This window comes from Ptiloglossa arizonensis, chromosome 10 (assembly GCF_051014685.1).
Source record: "Ptiloglossa arizonensis isolate GNS036 chromosome 10, iyPtiAriz1_principal, whole genome shotgun sequence".
In the NCBI taxonomy this organism is placed as follows: Eukaryota; Metazoa; Arthropoda; class Insecta; order Hymenoptera; family Colletidae; genus Ptiloglossa; species Ptiloglossa arizonensis.
The window spans coordinates 4,402,534-4,427,756 of NC_135057.1; the positions used below are offsets into that span (position 1 = coordinate 4,402,534).

Below are 25,223 nucleotides of genomic sequence, written 5' to 3' on the forward strand. Positions count from 1 at the left end.
ACTCGAATAACCTACGAAAGCTGCAAAACACACAAGTACCAAAAGATTAACAAAAAAATCTCTAGCGAAGCACGAACAATGGTGAATGTGTGTAAGTGTTGCCAACTAAAGCCCATTTTCTACGATTATCCGATTTGTGGCGCCACCATTCTGAATTATAGCGGACCGGTTGGTAAAGCGGATACGAATAAAATATTCTTAACATGATTTTTACGAATTTATTGAGAAACATAATTTATCGAATTTACATTATTGATACTTAATACTAAGCGTATATTACATAAAAATTATCTTAAGTTTAGAGATCGAGAAATTAAAAATTCGCACTTCGAAACATCACTCTCGATTTAAGAGGCAACTTCTTCTGTCGCACCTTCGAACTCGAGCTTCACTTGACACTCCTCTGGTAGTCCTTCAACGTCCACCTCCGATTCCGGTGCGTTTAACATATTTAACGTTACCTCCGCCGATTTTCCCATTAACCCCTGATTTCCGGTTGTTTGTTGTTTGGATACCTGCTGCTGAACTGCCGACTGTTGCGCCGACTGTTGCTGAGACAGTATTTGTTGCCTGATGGGCACTCCCGCCTCCTCGAAGGCTTTCTTCTTTAACGTTGTTCGAATCTGAGAGCTAAAAAGTAAAATTACCCTGTTAAAGTTGGATCAAGACTGACGTAGAGAAATTGAGGAACAACCGTAGTCTCGATGTAGCCTTGTTAACTTACACCGTTCGTCCCTTGATGTGTTCACTTATTTTGTTCAAGTCCTCACTGAAGGTCTTTACCGAGTGACGGAGCATCTCAATTTCCTCGTCAGTCCATTTACTACAGATTAAGCGATACAAAGTATTATGTAAAAATACAGCCAATAGTTTTTGCGATAATGCAATACCAATAGAACCATCGATTAATGTTTTTCTAATTACCCAATGTTAAAATGTAAAAAATATTTCGTACGACGATACTTTATCCACATGCATTAACGAGTACATAGAATACAAGTGAAATTATAGGATAAGCGATGATTTTAATAATCATAAATAATGTTTAATCGTAAAAAACCGAAAACATATAGTAACAAATTTATTCGCCTTCGGTTAATTTGTATTTAAAACGTTTAGGTAAAGGTTTATAGCTTCGTGTTTCCTATTGGTTAATAATTGGTACCACGTGACGTTCTCCCGCGCTTTCTTGCGAACAGAACGGCATTGTAAATTTAAGCAGGAACATTAGACACGTTGTTGTTACTCGTGGCAAAAGCAATGTTATATCTGCTGTTCGTTAAATTACCCTGCTGGTGAGTCGGTCGTGGGGTGTAACTGCATAGTTAATTCTCCGAGTTTATTGAACGCTGCCCCGGCTGCGGTGAATATCTCACCAACCTGAAACAGAAATGAAACGTTCTTCGTCTATGGTTCGAAAACGCGTAATTAACATCAATTGATACTTGTTCTTCTTGCTTAAATTTACCGAACATTGCCCATTCAAATGGTCGTCAAAATGTATCGCGAGGTACGAAATAATTTTATAAGGAGGGGAAAAAATAATGAAAAAAATATTCTGTTAGACATGATTATAACCTAACCTTCTGACCGCTTGCAGACTCCATTGCTAGGGTACTCGAGGGTAAAAGCACGTGACTCGCGTAGAAAAAGAAAGACGAGCGGTGGGGGAGAACGACCGTTAAGTGTTATGTGGCGGGAAACTGCCTAAAATCGGCGACAATGATTGCCTTTTCGCTTACCTTGCTCGCAGAGTTCATGTCAGTTTGTGTTGTCGTACTTCGCCATCAGCCAAACAGACGATCGTACGCTATTGCCATCTCGCGTCGTTCTCGGAATCTTTCTCTTTAAACAATTATAACCTCTACCACTCTTGTTTTTGATCATTTCCTCTAACCATCTACCCCTATCGTACCACTCCACTCGATGTTTCATTATCGCGTAAGTCGATTAATGATTCATTCAAAAAACCGCTGTTTTTCTTTTCCTTTTTAATTTGTCATCGATTTATTTCCATTCATACAAACGGCAAGCAAGCTGTACAACAATCGTACTCCTCTCGAAGCGTTAAAACACCGCGCATACTTACTCGTACTTTTCACTTATCGAAGCTAAACGTACTCTTATCGCAATGATAAAATAAAAAAACACCGGATCATCGTGCCTAACTTAATGTATTATTTTTGCGTACATTCGTTACAAAAGTATTTACAATGTACACGGCCACCTGTTTCGATTCGCGATTTAATTTGAATTTTACGACGATACCGATCGAAGCTTTCGATCGTTCGATTGAAATCTCATACCTGCGCGAACGAAAATTATATTCTGGAAATAGTTTTCATTCGACCGAATATGAACGTGTACACATATTACATTTGGCACGCGTGACAAAATTATACCCTCTTATCGTCTTCTGTTAAAAAGTGTCTTGTTTACTCTTTCCTTATGATTCCAGTAACGGTAACCTTACAGATATCCGAAGAACCCGGATACAATAAATGCATCGACCGTGTATGAAAATAGAAAATAAGATTTATTCGACAACCGCGGTTCTCCGATCTCGAACCTCTATAAAGAGAAAAAAGTCGACGATCGATCAGATTTGCTGAATTTTGACTGGAATTCAACCTCTGACTACGCGCATGTATACGTATATCGATCGAGTTGTCTACGCGATCGAGCAGCTTCTTTTTGCTTCGATACTTCGTAAATGGTTGCCACCCGCAAGAACGAAACAAAAGAAAAAAAAAAAAAAGAAAAGAAAAACGTAGACAATACCTTATTTTCTTACACAGCCTTTGTGCGAGTCATGCCAGGCGTTTAGAGACTATTCTAACGATCGCATTAACATTCTAAGCGGCGGTCGTATAAAAAATCTCCATTCATTCGTTTGACATCGATTAGCGTACGGAAACGCATCAATCTTGAGAGCGGTGGCTCACGTCCTTTCATAAATTAATAGTCTCCGCTTCCACTCGTTGTCCGTGGTAACCGTCACTCTTTGGAAGTTACAAACTTTCGTCAATATATTTTCAATGTGCGCCGCTGTGTCCCCGGTGAGTTTCAACGTTTTCAATAGAGGGAAATTCTCGCCTTTCGACCGTCTCAGTCTCCTCGACGCGTTCCTGTAACATTTCCAAAGCTGGGGCTCGATCACGATCATCTCCGCGAGCGAGCAAGCTTTCCGTAGAAATTCTTCCAGCCCTTTGTCCCCGTGATTCAAATGGATCCACATTGTAACGGAGAAACAGAACACGACGTCGAAACGCGACTTCTCGAATCGGTGTAGGTACCCTTCGAGAGTCGGGTTACAATCCTCGTTCACAAAATCGAGGCACTCGAAAATAATCCGATCCGGTCGTGGGTTGGCTCCTCGTGCCCGCTCGATTAGAATCGGATCGAGGTCCACGCCGAGCAAAGAGATCTCCGCTCGATCGCTCGATAAAACGTTCACGAGAAACTCGTGCAACACGAACGTCAGATCCTGAAAGCATTCATATAATTTTACGATCTCTCGGTGGTTCCTCGGCCGCGTGTATATACACCTGCGTGCAATTCTCTTTCGTCGAGTATTCGAAACGACGGTCCATTCAATTTTTCGAAACGTCTTTAACGACGATTAGAATTTCAATTGCGAACCGCGGGAAAGGACGAACCGTCTGCAAAGTGATCGAAAACGAGTAACCGATTTGGGTTACGTTGCACGCGTCAGGTAAACGAAGATTCTTCCTCGTCGATATTGTTTCGATCACGTTTCGAGTGAACGTAATTGTGCAACCGGTACAATAAGGACAGCGAAACGATGAATATTTGGGGGACTGTACGAATTAAACGATTTACGTACACGAAATGATAATTACTCTGAATTGTATTGCATACGTGTTATTTTTATTACTTCCCACGAATTTTTATATAGTTACGTTTGTCTGTGAAACATCGAAAGAGAGCCTGCGATCTCGATGAGTTTTTAAACGGACTGAGTTCGAATTAGAAAAATCGATTGATATAAACAAACTGTAGAACATGAACCTAGACACATCTAATTAGACATTTTGATAAAACATACTTTCGATCGTTAAGATTTTAAGACTGTCGAATCGAGTTAAGCGAACAAAAGATTTTCACAAAGGAACGATCTAGAATCGATAGTTTTTCTCAGAACTGAATTTTTGACCTTCACGGAGTACTGCATAACCTAAAACTTGCACATCGTTTGCAACAGCTACTGTGACTAGAGCCCAAAGTAGGCTTTTGGATACTTTTTTTAAAATATAATTTCGTTTCCCGACGATACAATGTATCTATATTATGGCACACTACGACATTCTTATCCGTGTCTCTTTAATCGTAATATTCGTTACAAACGAAAACATTGCGGACATTGAAACGCGATATTGTTCGCACGAACGTTTCAATTTCTATTCATTGTGCCGTCAATTTAACAAATACCACAAGACGTTCTGTGAAATGGTATACAATTTTGATGCATTATATCGTCGGAAAAGAAACGAAAGAAGTAGGAATCGCGTCGAAAAAGGAACGATATTAAATAAAATTAATAATACTAGTCTGGGATCTTTCGATAACAAGCGCGTGTTGTCACCGATGGGAATTTCTCGAGGCTCGCGAAAGTTGATATTGTAACTCGTTTAATTCCATTTCTTAATTCGTATTCGTCGATCTCTACGATTTCAACCGTGTCTCGTTCGCGAAATGCTCAGCCCCGATCGTAAATTCCTATTTTTCCGATCATACGATTTTATTTAAGGTAACACGTCCCGAGACACGACGTATCTCGATAGAAGCGCGGGTTAGTAACGAAACCGAAGGAATTTCCGGAAACGGGCAAGATTCGAGGGATTCTGGAAAAGGGATAACTTCGTTAAATTTAGACGCGCGCCGTTTGTAATTTCGGATCACGGCCGACTCATCCTATTTCGTCTGACAGCTGTTTCAGTCTCACCCCCGCGTTACAGCCGACGTCTAGGCCTACGTATTTCCGGTCCGGATGGGCCGGCCGCCACACGCCACGCGGAAGTTGTCGCACGCGCTCTTCCGCAGGATGGAATTGGTAATAATTCATGAAGTTCCCGTGTCTACTAGCGCCCGGATCCGTCTTACCCTCCTCTCCTTCCTTGGACTGCGTTCGCGTGGTATCGTTCGACATTTTCCTCGAACCTGAAATTCGACGAGTCGGTTCACAATTGACGATAAAAAAAAAAAGAAAAAAGCATCACGGATGTCTTGGAACGCTATTCACAAAATGATCGAGCAAACTTTCCAAGTTAAACCTCCGTTGTTGAAATCAGCGATACGCAACTTCAATATCGCGACAGTCAACATCAGCGTGCATTTATTTAACGGATAGACCAGCGACGAGCGACTCGATAATTATTCGACTCGTAGCTCGTCGAAGTTGATCATTCGTCGAACTTATAAACGACACGTTCGATAAAATGCGAGTCTTTAAATGTTAGTTGGTAACGTTGGAATTGCCAACTCGATATCCAATAATATGGCGCGTATTCCGATTCCGTGGTAATAAAATTACTACAAATTGACGAATTAGTAAATTAGGTTTCTCGTGGCTGCGGTCGGGCCGACCAATACGATTATTGGGATTATTGGGTTTGCGTTTTTGGCGCGTGATTGTATCCATCGAAGAACGATACAAATTTCGTACCTAACAGTGAATATGTAGCGAGCAGAGTGTTGCAAAGAATTTGAACTCTATCTGAAAACACTTACATTTTCACCGAGAATTTTCTTCAATTTCTTTTCAAGAAAATCTCTGATCTCGTACACTTTTTGTATCTTTTGGAAGAAGCTTAAAATTTATAACAAGAACGTTACAGAATATTCCATTTCCTTAAGTTTTGATCAAGAATCGTCGTGTAGTATACAGCATATAATAGATTGTTCGATAAGTTTTGTCGTTCGATAATTGAACAGTACTGTTCAATGTCGTTCGATAAAACTTATCGAGCAACCTGGTACTATACTATACTGTGACAGAACTTATTGAACAACCTGGTATGTAGTTTATCTACGGTATTTCGCGCGAATGAAACTTTCCTAGGCGCGGTTCAACGAAATTCAAGTGGCGCGTAATGGAATTGTATCGAACAGAGGTTAGGTTCCTTGAATCGGGTTATATAACGGCAAGATCATCGCCACGTTCTGTTGACAAATCTTTGGCGCTGGTACAATTGGATCAACAAATAAAGGAGACGCGAGAATATTCAGTTGGTTCGCGATAAGCATTTCAGCGTGTAACGTTGCCGTCTAGACAGACGGAAACGGTAAAAACAATGCACAACTAGCCGCGGAGCGACTATAAATACGTGATAAAGACTGAGGCTGAAATGAGGGTCAGAGACGTGGTAAGAGCGGAAGGATCGAGGAGATAATTCGCTGGTGTCCGCGACCCAAATAAATGCAGCCTTCGATCGATGTTCGTGCTTGGGCACGAGGAAGGCCTGAGAAATCGATGGATGGATGCATTGTCTCGCTACACGCGGAGAAACTCACTTTCATGACGCCGCGACTCGCAATATTTCTATCTTAGATTAATGGCTCGCCGTTAGCGATTCTACCAGCGAGCTACGTTCCCCCGAGTATTATTTTTCTCGCACACTTTTCAACCGTTTCGATCGCAAATATTTTACTCGACGTTTCCACGCATGCGCAAACGGTGTACTCGATATCGACAGCTCGAGTACCTTATTGGTAGATCGTCGACGATACCTTTGTAACTTATGGAATCTATGGTCGACGATTTAGAGCTGTTTAATTAACGATCGCAGTTCTTGAGTCGACGAGAAAGCCAATAGTCGTTAATCTCCGTTTTCGATGAAATTTGGCACGTCAATGAACCTTGGAGATATATTAGACGTGTACCCTTTTTCATCGATTGATATTTGTGATAACTACCTTCGAAATACGTTTCATTCGCAAAGTTGAGATTAGTAAAAATTTACGTTACAACTAGGCAAATATGTATATTGCCCAAAGAGTATTTAAACGATTGTAGCATTTTGAATGATATATATGTATTGTAGCATTTTGACCTATATATATATATATATATATATATATATATATATTTGTAGTTTTTGTATCGAAGGTTCGTGTTGTCTCTATTAGAAAAATTAAATTTTAGTTTTAAGTAAGAATGGTTTGAATATAATTAAGGGATAAGAACACCCTATAGGATTTCATAAATCGTTAATAAAAGTCAGACTCTTTTAACTGGGAGTGTACGGTGTCATAGCAGACTTTATTCGATCAACTATTGACAACGTGATCCTAGCAAACGCATATTGCGATTACAATGTTCATTAAAGATGATAGATCAATGCAGTTCAACCCTGCACCAGTAGAATATCATTGTTAAACGAGACATTAAGAGAGAACACCGCCTTTTTGAGCCGAAAAAAGTTGATTTTGGGAACTTTTTCCGACAATTTGAAATGCTTAATACACGTATGTTTCGTAGATATACCGAAAGTACACACTTCGAACAATACATCCTCTGGTTCTAATGCTTAGAATTCAATAAAATTAAAATTTTTCGAAACTAGACGAACATTGCTGTTGTTGTACTTGTTTGAAAAAATATTAATTTGTTTAGGAACGGCAAACTTTTTAAGAAACGTACGCGTGTAAATCTCGTAGAGAAAGATATACAGTACTTTTTGATGTTTTTTCGACAAATATTACAGGAAAAAAGGAATCCTTTTGTGCAACGATAAAGAATGTCATTGCGAATACACAGTGCAAATTGAGAAAACCTGTTTCTATAAAAACACTCTCGAAGTTTAAAAATTGGAGCGCTTCGGCGCCGAGTAGCGGTTGACGTTGCTCGAACACCCTTCACGGAAAACATTACGTCCACGTTAACATCGTGAATTTCTTCTTAATATTTCGCAACAGTGTTCCTTAAAATATCAAATTCGAAGAAACTGCAAGAAAGAAACTATCGACTGTTTAAAATCGGAAATGTTTCCCCTTAAACCGTGTTACCAAACTCGATCAACGAATAAGAAATCTCCTCGTTTGCGACCTGAAATCCACCTTTGTAACGCTCGTTGTAAAAAGTACACGTAATATTTGAATAAACGATAGCGCGATAAGAAAAAAAAAGAAATGTTTTACCAAAGAAACAACGGATTCACGATTCTCGCGAAACGTCCGGCGTGTGTCATAAGCACACTGTGTCTATAACTCTTGCGAAACGTTTCCTTCCAAACGTTGTTTTTATCTATACAGGTGTCAAAGTGTTTTTGCACCCCGTTTGCGTAACGGACCGATCGAAGTTCGAGGAAACGAAGGTGTCGAAATGCCGTGTTCCTAAAAATTCGGAACGTCGTCGCCGGCTCGTTCGAAACAAAGAATCGAAAGCAGAAGCGTCGTTACGGTGTTTAACATTCAAATTCCACTCGGTTCGAGAGGTATGTCCGGGCCACGGCTAGGTCGACCAGTTTCCGGATATTTAGGATAAGCCAAGGTTGGCCGTAAAAACCCGGCAAGGATCAGGTAACCCGAAGATCGTTGGACGAGCAGCACGAGCCCTGCCCGGCCCTCTTACCTTTATTTTCCGTTTCACTCGGGTCTCTCGGCAATGCCATAAGGTAATCAGGGGGAAAAAGAACCAGGAACGAAATAGCTGGCAGGGCAGGTGTTAGGTATATACGTGCACCGGTCCAAGAACACAACGTCCATTCTCCACGGGTCTCCTCGCGGCAATTTCCTCTTTCTTTGCCAGCGGCAGATGTGCCTGCAGGCCGGTGCAGAGGCACGCAGCACGAGATAACCAGGATTACGAAGGATACCTTAGACCAGGCAAGCTGCCAGTATCGTGTCCCAGGCCGCACTTTTTTCCCCATTCTGCTACGGGCAGGCTACGTCGGCTCGGGCTTTCGAAAGTATTTCACGCGAAGATGAGGGATAGAGTTTCGGGAGGCCAGGGCTAATGAATGGCAAAATCCCACTTTGAGTACGTGTCGTCGTTCGGCTCTGTATCGTTCACGACCAGGGAGAAACAGATTGCTACCTCTCCTCGACGTACTCCCACTTTTATAATATTAACCTGTCGAACACGTCCAAGTTTCTAGAAATAGATCTATTCGTTACTTTTGGATTCGGAGCGAGGAAACGGTTCACGATTTGCTTCTTTTTATGGAAAGTAAAAGAAAATAAATAATTTAAAGTAGAATAAAATAACCTTCGATACGGACTGCCCTTGGCCTCTCTTTTTAGTATTTTTACATTTTTCTCCTTAACTGTTCCTCTACCTTTTCGTCCCTTATCCTCTGTTATTGTACAAGGCGGTATTAATTGGATCTATTGGATCATTGACCGATACAAAAGAACCCGAGTATAGTTTGTTGTTTGCTCTTCGATGTTTCGAATGCTTTGCACGCGAGGTGTGCGGAAATCTGGTAGCCTGCACCGATTGACGCAGCGTCTGTAGACGCGGATATTGACGCTGGGGTTAACGAACCCTACAAAACAACTTCGATACATCGTAACATAATTACATTAGTTTATTCGCTCGATTAGATTCAACTTGAATCTATACATTTTTTACAACTCGTTTGTCCATTTCTACAAGTTCCAGATCTTTTGGAACTGTAAACGTTTCGTTAGGATCTGTTGACGATACAGTTAGACTCGACACGGAGAGAATTTCTTTATCGTCGATTATTTTTTTTCTTCGATCGATAGGATTTATCGAAGGTCGACAATCGGGGGATATTCTTTTTACAATACCTCGTTACAATTAGTCGATTCGAGGTACAGGTAGGCTCGCGTCGTTTATTACTGTATTTTGAAACTTAGAAAAGAAAAGTACATAACACCGGGCGTAAAAATTCAAATCAACGTGTACAATTCGGGATGATTCTATTTGTTCCTCTCTCTTTCTCTCTCTCTCTCTCACCTTAGCATTTCGAAACCTTCGTATTTTCTCAGCTGAATTTGCACGCGTAGCCCGCGTACATCCAACAAGATAGGCAAAATCAATATGCAAAGATAACAAAGGCATTAAATATATTAAAGAAAGATATCGAAGACAAAGGACTATCGAAACTGTAGTCGAGTTGCGAGATGTTTCTCGCGCTTCGTAAGCTTTATCTGGACATTTCGAAACGCTCTCTTGGAATGCTATTATAATTGGATTCTTCTATTGATCGAGTTAATCCGGTCTATTAAGAATTTTTAACACCCCGGCTATGTATTTTGCAACAACGATAGAAGTAATTTTCTGTGTAACGTGTACAAGATGATTCTACAAAGTGGGACAATTCGTAGATATATGTATCTTTATCGGTGACGTACAGTAAAACATGAATTAATTGTCCGAGGATGTCTAATCTCTTACGACTTCGTTTATCCACAAGATGAAATTGTACTTAATTTTTAAACAGGACGGATTTCAAACGGGTATGTATCAAGGTATGGCCACCGATAAAAGGAATACTTTTTGAAATAATTGAAAATCAAATACGTTAAAGTAACACGCTCGTGGAAGATCGTTAAGACTTGTTACTTTCGAATATTTCGTAACTGTAGTCGTAAAATATTTACTTTCCGATCACCTTGTTATTTTTATACAAAAATAGAGAGAATAGAAGAAATAGAAAAATAGAGAACAATCGATTCGTGTAAAAAGAAAGGTGCGGTTTGTGTTTTAAACTGAAAAAAGATACAAATGCATCTCGCGTGTGTATTGTTGTAAACAAAAATTGTATCGTAACATGTGTAAGATTCTGCGTCACTTTTATTCCCAACCGAAATCAAGAAAGAGATACGAACTGTCCCAGTTTCTGAAATTACCCTCTTCGTAAACTGCGGACGATTTTCGAAAATTTGTGGCGCGTCAGAAACATCTTTATTCGAGAGAAAAGAGGTCAGTGCCGCCCCTAAAGATTGCAGGGCACGGTGCAATTAGAGATCGTTATTCTAATATAATTAAAAAAATTGTCAGCTGTTGGCCGTTATAGCGTACAATGTAATTTAAAAATATTCTTCGGGAAAGTACACTTTACGTTACATCTTCACGTAAGTTGTTAACGTTGTTTTTTTAACTCAACACATTCAGCTTTTAATTATTTCATCTTTAATTATTCCTACTTGTGAATAAACTGCGGTACTATCTCGGTGATGTTTTACATTTTACGTCAATGTACACAAGATGGGAGAAATATTACAGTTATGATCGTAATATTTTCCGCTTGGTACGTATAAATAAAAACTATCATCGAAAATTGCGCGAGATTGATAATTACGACTAACTTCAACTCGTAGTAACGCGTTTTTATCAAAATTGTGTACTACGATTCTGAAGGAAGGTTCAGACTCGTCCAGTGACGAATAATTTAGTAACTCACTCTATATGGAGAGTAAAATTTAATCGAGTAATTCGGTACAACGATTTAGTCAGGTAGATGCAAGATAAAAATGAAAATTTTATGTTCAATATTTGATTGTTGCGGATGTCAAGTACAAGCAACGAGAGCATCGAAGGTGCAATAAAGGAACTAATGAAAAAAAGAGGAACCGTTGCCATAAAAGGCAATAGAAATAAACTTAAAATAGTACACATTGTGCAGAAATTAAAGGATATTGAGAAAACAGTAAATGCACCAAAAAAAATATCGGAATGCTATTCAAACTTATTTAAACAAGATGAGATCAAAACGACACTAATTACACACCACTCTACACCAATACCATCACCATCACCATCACCAACATTGATGAACATAAATAATAACATTGTCGATAGTGCATTTTATTTTATATTTAGCGATGATAATGAAAATATACCTTAAAAACTAGTTACATCTATTTCTTTATCTTAACGAAGTTTATCAGTGAGTGATTGCCTTGCAACATTCTGGAATAGAATAAAAAATTGTGGACTTTCTGTGTCCAAAAATGTTTCAGGATTCTTAAGCTACACCCTGTTGCAATAAAATATAAAACTGTTTGCAGCTTCGTTTTTGCTCGCCCTTCAAACGAGTGTACCTTTTTTTTTTTAATCGAACCTTCAATTCGATTCGACAAGAATCGAAGAGAATTTACGACATTCGAAGCATATTGAAATGTTCCATACGAACTTCTAAATTGAACTCTTTCAAAAGTATATTAAAAATTTCCAATAAATTTTTCCTACGACTTCACTCTCTAATTAGTGACACGCTTTGGTTTCTTTCTTTCTTCTTCGATTACTTCCATTACAATCCGTACGATTATTGACGACGTTACTTACAAATTCTGGTACAATTACATTATTGCTACACGATGGCATTACTTGTCTATTTCTCGTGATTTCCAAAGCTCGACTGAACCAGCCCGGACACTTTATTATGTACTAAACTGGTTAGTAGTAAGTAGCTACTCTCCATTCGACTAAATTACTGGTCGTGTCTCAACCAGCCTTGACTCGTAGTGGCGTGTTTTGATCCAAGTAATGCACTACGAGTCCGATTCGTAGTTGAAACATCAATGGATTGAATTTACTACAAGAGTAACATAATTGGGAAAATACGTAGAAAAAATTTGGATACCTCGACTGGTACAATTGGGTAGGTTTATTTTTTCTAAAATCTGCAAGTAACCGTCGGTGTAACCGGTGTTTATGGCAGTAGTGGACGAGGTCGTTCGGTGTCAACAGATGCAAGGGAAAATGGATAAAAATATACGTCCGCGATACATTTCTTTTTCTTTTTTGTTTTTTTCGTATAACGTACGTGTCTAAAACCGATTCGCGCGACCTCCGCGCAGTTGTTTCGCTGTTTCCTTTATTCTCCCTGTTTATTCTTGGCCGATTTTAACGCCGTGTGCAGGGACACTCGGGGATAATCGGGATACAGCGAAGGATAGCCCCAGAGGAGGCAAGGTGGTAACTCGCGTCGCGTTTGGCATTCTTCGCGAACTCATCGTCTCCTATGGCTTCTCGGCGCGTAACACGCGTCGCTGTTCGCTTGGAAAATTATTTCGTGCACGCGGTATGCACCTTGGAACGTCAAAGTCCTGGGTATCGCGATACTTCTGCTCGACGAACCGACTAATTAAGTTCCGTGCGACGCGAACGGTGCTTTTAACGTTTGCGCAACCAAGTCCTCTTACTTAAGAGGCCGCGGAGCTATTAACAGTGGCAAATTATTCGAATCGTGTCCCATCCCGTGGTAACTTGCACTTCGTTTTACGCGTGTAACACGGTGATTTGCCAATACATGTAAGTACACCGAACTCGAAAGCGATTTGGCAACAGAAACAGAAGTCAGACACACGGCACAGTCCGAACATAAGTTCTGTTGGTAGGATTTGGCTACTCTGTTACAAGTATCGGGTTGTTTTGGAGAATAATCACCCTAGTGTGCAAAATCACTATTTTTCGCAGCGATGTTAGCTTTCAGATGATACAGCCAATTGGCTATCGCGATACATAACGTTATCGCTGAAGCTGCTTTCGTCGCGATAGTTTTCAGGCTATCCCTGTAAGAAGTTTCGAAAGCCATCCTGGACTGGGATCACTGTTTACAATTATTCTAAACCGTCCAAAAATCTGTACCAGGACGAGTAATGAAATCTATAATAGTACGAGTTTCTTCTAAAGGCAAACTTGGAGTTTCGAACAAGAAAAGGCCTTGCGAAGCAAAAATAACTCAAGAGTAGATAGAGGACAATGTCCTAGAGCTCGTTTCGGTCAAAGATTGGTCTCTGGTGTTTCAGATTTGAATGCACTTCGTTACGAATTGCGATCGGACCAGGAGAACATAGCCTATAGATTCTTTATAAAAATGTTAGTGATCCAAAGAACGTCCTTACAAAAGGTAGCTTTTGATACGATCTTAAGTTGTGTCTACATCGAAGCAACGTTATTCCATGGACTTTGAAAAAGACGCCGCTCGTTGCCAATGGTGGTCCAGGTTCCATTGTGTCTCTGACGCCGTTTGTTGTCTATTTTGATTCGAATCGGTAAAGATCAAAGAAAAATAGGAGACACGTACTCTTCCAGTGTAGACAGTTCGTTAACCGGTTCAGAAACGCACAGTCGACGTCGATATCAAGTCGGATAGAAGTATAGGGTAGATGTTGAACAGGACAGCTGTCAGTGTTCTTATAACGATTACTTAAATTATTCGATAACGAAACAATGTACAAAGAATCGTGGCTGAAATAATTTCATACTAAATTTTGTCTTTGTTTTTGCGTAACAATGCACATGCATTGTATATTCGTTTGTAACTTAATACTCAAAAATAAATATTAGAATGTGAATGTGCCGTTTGAGCATAATAAATGTAACCAATGTAAGCAGAAAGTGTGAGAATTGTCATAATCTGACAAAGGCAATAAATATTTCATCGATAAATTTTTAATTGATCGATGATCGATTCATCGTATTCAACATCTACAACAATTTTCACAAATAAAAACGAGGTTGAGCAATTAGGCTCAACCTTTAAAAGTTATTTTTACTTCGGAAGGCCTTTTCGTGTTCGAAACTCCTAAGCTTGCCTTTAGAAGAGAATTGTACTATCAGAGATTTCATTACTCGTTCTGGAACACATTTTTGGACGGTTTTGAATAATTATAAACAGTGATTCCAGTTAGGATCCAATCCGGAATGAAATAATTTCTAAAATGATTAAACGAAGTTACGAGATAAGCTTAACGTAGCAGTGATCGGGACATTGAATCTGTGGAAAAATGTTGAGAAGAGTGACGTAGAGTAGAAGATTTTCAAGATCTGGTCCATTTCTTACCAAATCATCGCGTTCGATAATTTGTACGCCTTCGAATTTCTGACGATATTATTTTCAATAATACCGTTGTCTATCTCTTATTAATTCTGCGAATAAATTCCGCTCACTCAGAAACAACGATGACGGTTCGTATTTGTTTAACAATAGTACAATATATTTGCAGCAGAACTTGTAGAAGGACTGGTTGCACGCGTGTGTATACCCGACTCGAAGCGGTTTGGCAACACAAGCAGAACCAAAAGTGAAACGTCGTCGTGGCATACTAGATTCTATATTTGCTAATACCGTGGTGATTCGTGTTTCCCGGTACCCCTTATTAAGACGAAATATGTGCAACATCTCGCAAAGTTACTTGTAGATGCATCACGTTGTTCTCTGTAGATGCATCACGTTGTTGTACCTTTGTAAATGCATCACGTTGTTCTTTGCGAAAGCACCTGTTTCTCGTTTCAGCGGCGCGAAAGAGGGCGCGAACTCGTTGCCGATTTCGTTCCCTGGTAAAGAGATCTTCTTCAATTCCGCAATTCTCGCGTCAGGAGTTGCGTCTCATGAGCGCCGTTGGCGAAATAATTTCCAGGCCGTGTTACAAGTACAAAGAGATCGCTCCAAGTAAAAGCTGCTCCGTTCTTCCGGGTCGCGATCTTATCGCTAAATTGTTCGAATTACGTATGCAACTGTATATCGGTACACAGGTTATTAGACAGTATCGGGCTCGTACAATGGAACCGACTCGTTACATTCGAACAACGATTTGGAAATTTCTTCGCTGTCGAGACTCGGGCGAAAAGATTACCGACGAACACCAACGACACTTCTGATACTCTTTGTTTTTTACGCGATGAAACCGCAACGGTTGCAATAAACAAAATTAACGACGTTCGACGAATATCGTTAACCTCGGATGAATTATTATTTTTTTTTTTTTTCTTCAAATAAAGAAAAGTTCAAACCGACACTGATCCAGGATGTTTAACAATATTGCGATTACGGTTACGGTGTTTCGAAAGGAGAATTTAATTACGAATTCGCGATTTGTTGTAAAATTACTGCGATATTTAAAGTAACTTGAAAATTAAAGGTGCACGTGTACGTGTATCTTTGACGAAGTTTGAAAACGGTGATAACGGTGAAACAGGTCCAAAACCAATGATCGATCGAGTTTGCAAGAACGATACATTTATCTTATGGGACTACATATCACCACTACATAACACAAGGTGTTAGAAATAGTCACAAAGTTGATATAGTAGGTACTTGGTCGGTTATTCCATCGTGATAACATAAGATCTTATATCTCTCATTGCAGAAGCTATATTTCAGAAAATCAAGGTGTTTAACCGTGAAGTTATGCTCGGTTCACCTTGTTGCCGAGACATTGCTCCGAGCGATTACCTTTTTTTCTCGGTCTAAAAAATTATTTAATACGTTGCCTGTCCACGTCACGATATATGACTGACATTAATGGTTCGGTTATCGTGGTGTTATTCTTTAAGGCGTTCAAATAACGCGATGTAAAAGTACAAATGGTTGTCCAGAAGCTTGTACACTGTAGAAGTATTTAATCAAGTTGATCGAGACGAAAGTGTTGGCTCGAAAGTTACGAGAAAACCTAAATCGATGCCCAAGGAAACCGTTGTGAAATCGACGCTCAACGTGTCAACAAAAAGAAAACCTTCGAACGAAAATGAAGTCGAAAGAACAGCACATTTAATAAATATGTATGCAAATAAATATGCACAAGTCTTCTGCGTACTTATTTTGCATCGCATTTCGTCTATCTCGCACGACGGTATTCGAACCTTACGAAGAAGAGTAACGTCGCGAATAATTGAAAAAAAAAAAAAATCTATTATCGATCGAACAGGAATTTTTCAACCTCGAATCGTCCTTTGCTTCGTCCCTCTTTCAAAGATTCGATGAAAGAAATGTCATACGTAACAAACTTCCCGAACGTATGGAATCCGTGTTTTCAACTTTACGACACGATTCGCTAAAATGAATTATCTACCATTGTATAAACTGCTATCGCGGAGAAACAATCTAAATGTTACGAGGACTCGATGTATCGAAACTGACGCGAGAAACGCACCGGAGTCGAATAAAAATTTTGGAAAAATACGAACTTGTAAAGTGGCCCGGCAGATCGTCACTGCTATAGATAGCCCAGGAGAATTTAACGGTCGAGGAGTTAATATACATTTATGAATAAACTCGTCTCGCTGTCCGTAATTGCGACACAGTGTCTACAGCGGTTTGTCTAATTACGGTAGGCCTCGACGAATCGCGGACAGATTGCATTCCACGGCACGATTAGCCGCATGACCTTCGTCGAACGGTCGGGTTGATCTAGAAACCAGACTTTATACTCCAAAGCGGCGTAATAATTGCGGCTTGTGGATAGAAACTCTCGATATTATTTCCATTTACGTTTGACAAATGCGATTCTGCTAATACGTTCGCGCGGCAGAAAAATAATGCACAGCCGTGTCTCCATTCAAATGGAACGCTCCTTCGTAGGTGAATAGGAAAACACCGACGAATAGAATCGATAGGTTCTCTTCATTGTTTTTCGCACATCTTGCAACGTGCCACCTAACGATAAATTAACAAGGTCGCGGTTAAATGAAACCTGAGCAACGTGTTTCATGTTTTTCACAAGCTGTTGATATCATTTTTGTGTCGAATGTTGAATAAAAATAATTAATACAGAGAATAGAATATACGAGATTGAAACGAGAACCTTGACAATTGTAGCTAAACGAGAATGGGATGTACGAATAACGAGGTTTGTGTAATTACAGAGGTAACCGATAAGAAAGCACATTGCAGATGGTTGTTGACTTCTTGTACAGGGTGATTCGTGTAATTGTTCTAAATCGTAACTCCGTTATCGGTATAGTTGAAGAAAAATGTCGAAGAAAAATGATATATTGTTCGAAGACGTATTCATTTTATAAGTGCAATGGTGCATGTGCATTCAACAATTGCGTAATTTCTTTCATGGAAATGCATTTTCTTTTTAGCGTGTATCGAATCCTCTCATTGTTCTATGTACAAAATGATTGGAAAGAAGTAGTAAAAACTCGTTATTTGTTTTAAAATCGTTGAACACTATTGCTTCTCGTTGAAAACGCCATCGCGTGACAATGTTTTATCGGTAACCGGGAAATTTTGTAACAAATTCTCATTTTATTACATCGTTTATCCATTTATTTATTCATTTCGAACTTGACTATTTTTTAAGTCGTTCATGCGCGTTGCGTTTCATCTGTATTTCTCTTAAACCAAATATGTAATTTGGAAATAGATTACGATGCAAAAGTTCGACGATGCATCACGACACGCCATTTTCTTAATTCTAAGACGCAAAATGTTTGCGATCGCCAATAAGATGAAAAAGGTCTCTTTAATGCCAAGAAAATGACACGTAAAATAAGCCCCCTCTTCCATAAATACGAAGACTCTATAAATACAACTTTTTCGCGCTGGTAGAAAAATTGAAATTATATCGACAAATAATTCTCCACGATCCAACTCGTGATCGGTTTATTCGTAAATCGATTCGATTTTCAACACCGTTCTTCGAGTTAATTATTCCGATTTGTCGCAGTGTTCGAAATGCGATACCTTTGGAAATTTTATTCAAAAGTTTCAATTTATCCACGAGATTGCAAACATTTCTGTAACCGGAATGCTTCAACGATATCAGATCGATAAAAGTTTGAAAAGGTCGTGCGTCATTAATGCTCTGATCACCGATATCTAAAATCACATCACGAATCCGTGGAATTTCAGCCATGTTGATCCAAAGGTGTTGAATTTTTTTCACACACGTAACTTCCGGCGTATGAGTCGACAACGCATTTTGGGATCGAAGGACAACGAACTCGCACAGTACTGTATGTACTATGTTTCCATTTCGTGATACATTGCTGTTAGTCATCGGCCGATCGTCATCTATGATTCTGAAACGTATAGCGCTTAAAGGCATTCTAATGTGTTGCAACACTCTTTGGCTTGTGCTCTCTGCAGAATCACGTCATTGCACTCGCACCGGTGACAGAAGTATCGTAAACAAATGTGTCAGCGTGGTTCACAACCAGAACCATCTATAAACAATTCCGTGACCGAGTCCAAATAGAGCCTGTGTCTTTTCGAATTCAATTCTACGTTTCTCTGTCGCAAATCTGCAACATAATTTCCAACTAAACTCGCTTTACCGAGAAAAGCTTTACTCGAACGAAAAATTATTCACGAATATTATCCATTTGATTAGAAAACGCAAAAAAAAAGAAACGCGTATTAGAATAAAAATTAAACAATTCGATCGAATAAGTCCTTACTCGAATGTTTCTGGAAATAATATTACGATGACTTCCGATTTGAATTTGAATTTTTAAACATCTCGATGAAATCGGATCCTCGTACCAATACCGCTGCTTTAATTAAGAAGAACAGAGGAAAAAACGAATTTAAAGACGAAATATTGAGAATGCGGTCGAGTATGAATTTTACTTCGATTCGATTTAAGTGTTTGTAACCTTGTCTTAGACATCGTTGATATCGGAACAAATATGTAATTGTTTGATTTGGATAACACCGGAGTATAATTTGTTAAAAACACAGTACCGGAAAATCTGACAAATAATACAAAAGACCATTAAACGAGTATTAAAAATGCAATGAAATTAAAATATAACAGACTACTAACGTAAAATCGACAACCAATGGGACGCGTTGTAAATATAATACATACGCAGAAAGAGTACCTCGATAAATTTCAATTTTTGAGCCACAATCCTAGACAACTCTGCGTCTCGACTCTGCGCAATTAAAAACAACGTACGATAAATTCTCAAAACTAAATTCGAAACGAAAACATCGAAATTTCGCGGCGAGTGCACCTACTTTTCAACCGTTTGAAAATTTGCCCTTTAAAAGTCTCGATGAAATAAAAATTCCACGAGAAGGTCGCACCGATGATTTTATTCCCGCTCGCGTATCGGTGTCTCGCCGTAAAAAGGGAAGAAAAAAAAAATAAATAAACCGATTTGAAAGTGAAACTCGTTGTATCGTGAGCGCGAATTACATTTCCGCGTAGGCACAATGGCAGCGCGAGGGAAGGGTAAATATTTTTGTGTCGTCGAGCCGCTGAATGGCACACGAAGACAGCTGGGGTCGGCCGTTTCTCCCTTTGATCCTTTCCCTGTTTTCCCTTTCTCTACCGGCATCGAGAGTCCCGGGAAACCTCCACCGGGTTCCACCAGGTAAAGTAAAATGTTCCCGGAAGTCGGCCGTAAAGCGATCCGCTCTGCATCCGGCGCATTGAATGCGATCGAGCCGGCACTTTCAGTGTCGAGAAATCCGCTTTTTCCGGATTTTCGAATCGAACAAAACGTATACGTGCATCCCGCGATCGACGACAATCTCGACGACAAAGGAACGATGTTCTTAAGCCGCTGGAATTTTCCACGGGGTGGAAACGCCGGGATTTGTACACCGCGTGTACCCTTGTTACCTCGAGAATCACGAACCGCGAGCTGCCTTGTATTTGCCACGCGCGTGTTCGAACCGATTTTTCGGGGATCGTTCGTCCAACGAAATCCGCAAACACGACTTCATTCGCCACCGGGCTTTCGAACGCTTTCCAATCTGCTTTGGAATTTTTGCTCTTCTGGAATTTCCTTTAGGGAGTTCGCTGTTTTGGAGTCTACTCGGGATTTGGAGGATTCTTTGATCCTATGGACTATTGCACGCGTATCGTGAATTGTAAATATATCGAGCTACTCCGAAAAAATAAAATAAAAATAGTTTCTTTTCTTTTCCGCATATTAATGATAAGTAACAGTATGTTGTGAATTATTTGCGTCGGATCGAAGAAATATGTTTCTATGTTGAGCGTTGTTTATTGTAAATAGAACTTTCAATCATTGTATTGTACATAGGTATGCACTTTACGTTTGTATTCTTTTTTAAGGAAAATTTATACGATTTCTATCGTCTTAACCTTCGTCTTTGTGCATTACAGATTTTATTCGTTTCGATGCATTAATTGTACGCATTAATTACACGTATTAATTACAAATACCGTAGTTACATTCGTACGTATTGACTTCCATGTTCTACGATCGCTAAAACGTATTTGTTCGCCCTATGAAATTATAAGTTTAGTTCTAACGTTGTAATATTTCATATTAATATTTTGTCGGTAGCTGCGGTATAGATTTCCTTCATAGTCGAAACGTTGCGTTTATAATAAATATCCTTTAACACGGAAGTTTGTTTGCTCGAGATTACGAAATAATTTGCGACAAAAGTATATTTTAACAAAAAAACAAGAAACATTATCATTTTTAATTGATGAAAATTCATTTATACCGTTAATAACGAGAGAAAAATAACGCTATACAAAGTAGCCACCTTTTGCGGCGATGAAAAGGTTCGTGTTGTTTTATGTATTAAAATCTAGCCGAATTATCAGGCATTACCTGGGAAAAGTAATCTACAATCTGTATTCATACCCTTGTATCAAAGTATTATCGCGTTCGTGATTTCGTTCCTTCGCAGTTTGGTTTAAAAAATAAAATTAAATATAGAACGGCGAACGTTAGCTCGAGTTTAAAGCAAACTCGTTTATTTATATAACGTACGACGATATTTATTTTGGGATTTTATAATATAGAAACATATTTCTGTGTAAATTATACCTTTACGTCTGATTGGTATTGGGGCAACTTGGGTTACATTAATTTTTATTCCCTCAAAGGCCCTCGTGCAATCGATCGTGTGAAAAATATTTGAAACACAAATTTACTCCGATATATTTAAAGGTCAACTATAAATTTCTACACTTTGAAGTCCATGAGTCGTAGGTGCCGAGGTAAATAAATACATATATACAAGGTGGACGTACAAAGTGTTATAACTGAATATTTTCAGAAATATTGGCCTTACCAAACAATGTTATCGGATAAAGTTGAAGTGTTTCAGGGAGCATACTGTTTGGTTTAATTTGTTCTTTGTTGTACGCGAAAATGTTCCAAGAAGAGATTTCAAGGTTACTAATCATTTTTAAACTACATATACATCTTTCAATGGGTACAATCGTAGACTCAATTCGGACGAATGAAACGACAATAATAAATACACAATAAATATGTTAAAAGAATAAGCGCGCTCGCGTAAATTTCCTCGAGGTTTGTTTAATATTATTAAACGACCGATAAAAGATCCTCACTTCTCGATTTCGAAATACAATCGTTCGATTCTAAACGAAAAGCACAAATTTTCTATTTTCTATCACTTTCAATAAAAACAGAATGAAAACCGATCAACCTCGGCTATTTAAAATTTCCAATCTTTTCAACTCTCGGTGCTTTTCTTTATTAGTAACAATTTTTTAATTTTTTTACCAGTAGGTAGAAAACTTTTCAACAAGTGTTAACTAGACTTACCTGCTTTCGTAATAAAATTTACTTTAAATTCCATAGCATGTGTTCCGCAGACGTTACACAATTTTTCTATTCTACGCACGTGATCAATTTTATCAATTCTTTTTTTCCCCCATCGATTGATTTTCTTTTACATATACACGTAACGTGCACCTTGATATTACGAAATCTATCGGTAGTTCTAACGTTGAAGTACCACTTTTCTAATTTGTTCATCCTCTTCCCGAGATTTCGCGGAGCACGTATTTGAGAGACACTGCTCCGAATAAAATGTGATCAGCGTTGCGAACGTTGACAATCGCTTCGTAGCCTCCTATCGCGGTTAACGTTTCGACCTGCGGGACGAGTTTGTTTATTTCTCGATTTTGCAACCGCGCCCTTTAATCCCCGAATCGTTCTTGTTTCGACACCCCGTAGAGGAGTGTACATTTGCATGAAACATCCGCAGTCTAGTAATGACTATCGGATGGCTTATCGCGACGGAAGCTTGTCTTGTAAGCGACGCCGTCATATCCGGGAATAAGAGCTGAAGAATTCTAATTCAGTCGAGCCGGGTATCGTTGAAATCTGTTTGCTCAGCCGTTTCGACGATCCTTATGCCAATTGTCAGCTACTAATCCGACGCGTATATCCGCGTGTCCTCCCTCCGCGCGGTCAATCGCGTACGTGGTTATCGGAAACGTGGGAATGTTCTCGCATGATCGTGTACGCGAACGAACGAGCGAACGAGCGAACGAGCGAGCGAGCGCGCCGCTTATCAATTTCGTGACTCGAGCAGCGCCTCGTAATCTGACGCAATTTCCCGCGAAATCGATAACGCGGCTCGCATTTTTGAGTTTATTGTTCGTTACACGGATTCGTTCGTGGCACCAACGGAGAATGTTCTCGCCAATGGGCACGCGCGACGATTAACCGGTGAACACACTCTCGTCCAACGAAGACGCGTTGCGTCTTATTTAACGAATGTTTTCTCCCTTATCGACGCTTTGCTCGTTCGGCGCGTCGACAACGCATCGTACCCGCGCACCGGCGATCGTAAGTCACCGGGCACGCTCGCACGTTCGAGCCTCGTAAAATGTGCAATGCAATGCAAGCTACCGATACGATTTTCCGAAACGAATTTATCGTCTTGTTTCCTTGCAATGGAATATGATCGTGTACGGGCGCTCAATTTAACGTACGAAGTCACACGGAGGGAATAATTTATTCCTTTGTATTTCGAAGCAACGAGAATTAACGAACGTCGTTGAAAATCGATTTACTTCGTAGCAGCGTTCAGGTGGTATTTGTGATATACCGGGAGGCAAATAAATTGTAATTGTTGTACACGTGTAACGTAAAGATGAAAATCGAATTTGTACAAGTGATCCGATTTAAGGAAATGAAAACTTCATTTCATACGAGCGATGTAATTTTCATTCTCGTTACACGCGTACAGTTTCGTTTTTATTTCTTTCAGCGTATTGTAATCGAAGAGGAATCTACGTATCAATTTTTAATATTGCGCGTTAATTCTACCGGCCCTGAAACACCGACAAGGAGTGGTTACCTGTTCCCTGTATAATTTCTTTTATTCCGTTATATCTGCTTATACATTTGAAATTATTACTTCAACGTACGACAGACACGTAAGTAAATTTTCGAGATGAACGTGTTTAATATTGAAAAAGGACTCTTGGAAAATATTATAGGAATTTTTAGACGAAATTAATTCAGAGATATTTGCAATATTTGAAAATTTGAACAACGTTCGTTAACTTTTTGGTCCAAATGCTTAAAATGTGACACGATTTACATTTTCACTGTAATGTAAAAAGTACCGAGCGTTATTTTCATTTTGTAATGCTTGTTTGTTCTCATTCTGTATTTACTAACTGTTCGGTGACTTATGGACATACCTTATGTATGTGCGATACTAATGTTCCAGTTATTGCAGCGTCATCTCATGAGACATGACATTCAAACATGAGTATGTAAAAGTCCAACGAATGTTTATAAGTGTGACTTGTGCAGAATCATTTCATCGAATCGATCCGAATAAAGCTATCGATGTAAAAGTAAATATTATAAAAAGAATTTAGAGCGACGATTTGGGAAAGTTTTATGAAACTAGCATCGTAGTAGTGTGTAAATGACTAATAATTTTTGTTCGAATCCCATTCGATGACAAACTTTGTCGTGTTTTAGGAAATAAACTATTGTGGTATTCGATAAAACATCAGGATTCAAATCGCAACCTTTCTAAGAAACAATATAGTAGAAATAGAAGCGGATCAAAATTTGTTCAATATTCAAAAGTAATCTAAATCTTAATTGTTTTTAAATGTATGTATCTGTATCTTAAATCTTGAATCTTCAACACCTTTTCATTCGCGAATGAAATGTTATCGGGCAATTAATTACGTAGTCATTGAATATTTTTTAAAAGCTTAGTAACGTTTTACAATTAATGGGATAGATTTACATTAATCGAGACAAAATTACTTTCGTTATCGGTCTAAGAAAATAAGAAATTATAGTCGTAAATAAAGTTGAATGGAAAATGAAACTTCTTAAATTGCAGACTTTAATCGTGAGCCATTTACCTTGAATTAAATATTATTTTAGTAATAACTATATAAAAAGGAGTAACGCGTTTCATGGTTCGCGTACTTGTAACGTTTTAATACAAAGTCGGTTTAATGTTCGAGGAATTTACAAGCTGCACACGTGTCTATGCTTCGAATGATTTATTACTCGTTTTGTTTTCATACGATTGCGGTAATGAGGATGCATTTTAGCCGCGCGGTTTCTAGAACGTTTCCGTTTCCTTGTCAGCAATTCTAATGAACATTATGACAGTGTTTCTCATTGAAAGAACATTGTTACATTCGTCGAGACGATGTCGTTAAATGTGTAATACATGTGCGTCGTGTGAGTATGTAATTATGTTTCCTGTTTTCTCGATTGATGCTGTTACAAAAAAAAAAAAAGGAAAAAGAAAAAGAAA

The 25,223-nt window shown here is 39.0% G+C and overlaps 2 protein-coding genes across 8 annotated transcripts in view; both read right to left on the bottom strand.

Moving 5' to 3' along the window:
* Window positions 1-204: 204 nt before the first annotated feature.
* LOC143152279 (BPTF-associated chromatin complex component 1) lies at window positions 205-1,865 on the bottom strand. 3 transcript variants are annotated; one of them, XM_076322218.1, is made up of 4 exons: window positions 1,743-1,865; window positions 1,289-1,380; window positions 725-823; window positions 205-630 (listed from the first exon to the last, which is right to left on the bottom strand). In XM_076322218.1, exons 1-4 carry the CDS (start codon window positions 1,758-1,760, stop codon window positions 348-350), a joined length of 492 nt encoding a protein of 163 aa, XP_076178333.1. In that variant the 5' UTR covers window positions 1,761-1,865; the 3' UTR covers window positions 205-347. The 3 variants fall into 3 exon arrangements, with proteins under 3 accessions (XP_076178333.1, XP_076178332.1, XP_076178334.1); XM_076322217.1 differs by lacking the exon at window positions 1,743-1,865 and adding an exon at window positions 1,584-1,714; XM_076322219.1 differs by lacking the exons at window positions 725-823; window positions 1,743-1,865 and adding an exon at window positions 1,584-1,720.
* A 1,065-nt stretch (window positions 1,866-2,930) lies between these two features.
* LOC143152278 (putative RNA methyltransferase CG11342) overlaps window positions 2,931-25,223 on the bottom strand; it is a 95,463-nt gene continuing 73,170 nt past the window's right edge. For all 5 annotated transcript variants that reach the window (XM_076322214.1, XM_076322216.1, XM_076322213.1 and 2 more), the window contains 2 exons: window positions 4,967-5,181; window positions 2,931-3,487 (listed from right to left, as the gene is read on the bottom strand). In XM_076322214.1, coding sequence (XP_076178329.1) covers window positions 2,942-3,487; window positions 4,967-5,170 — 750 coding nt within the window. In that variant the 5' untranslated portion in view covers window positions 5,171-5,181 and the 3' untranslated portion in view covers window positions 2,931-2,941. The remainder of the gene's footprint in view (window positions 3,488-4,966; window positions 5,182-25,223) is intronic.

Bases quoted from the DNA above. Each gene is read 5' to 3' on its own strand.
- LOC143152279 (XM_076322217.1), bottom strand. From the start codon at position 1,607: ATGGAGTCTGCAAGCGGTCAGAAG. The intron at 1,381-1,583 runs GTTAGGTTATAA...TTTCTGTTTCAG, and splicing joins AGTCTGCAAGCGGTCAGAAG to GTTGGTGAGATATTCACCGC. The intron at 824-1,288 runs GTAATTTAACGA...CTTAATCTGTAG, and splicing joins ACGACCGACTCACCAGCAGG to TAAATGGACTGACGAGGAAA.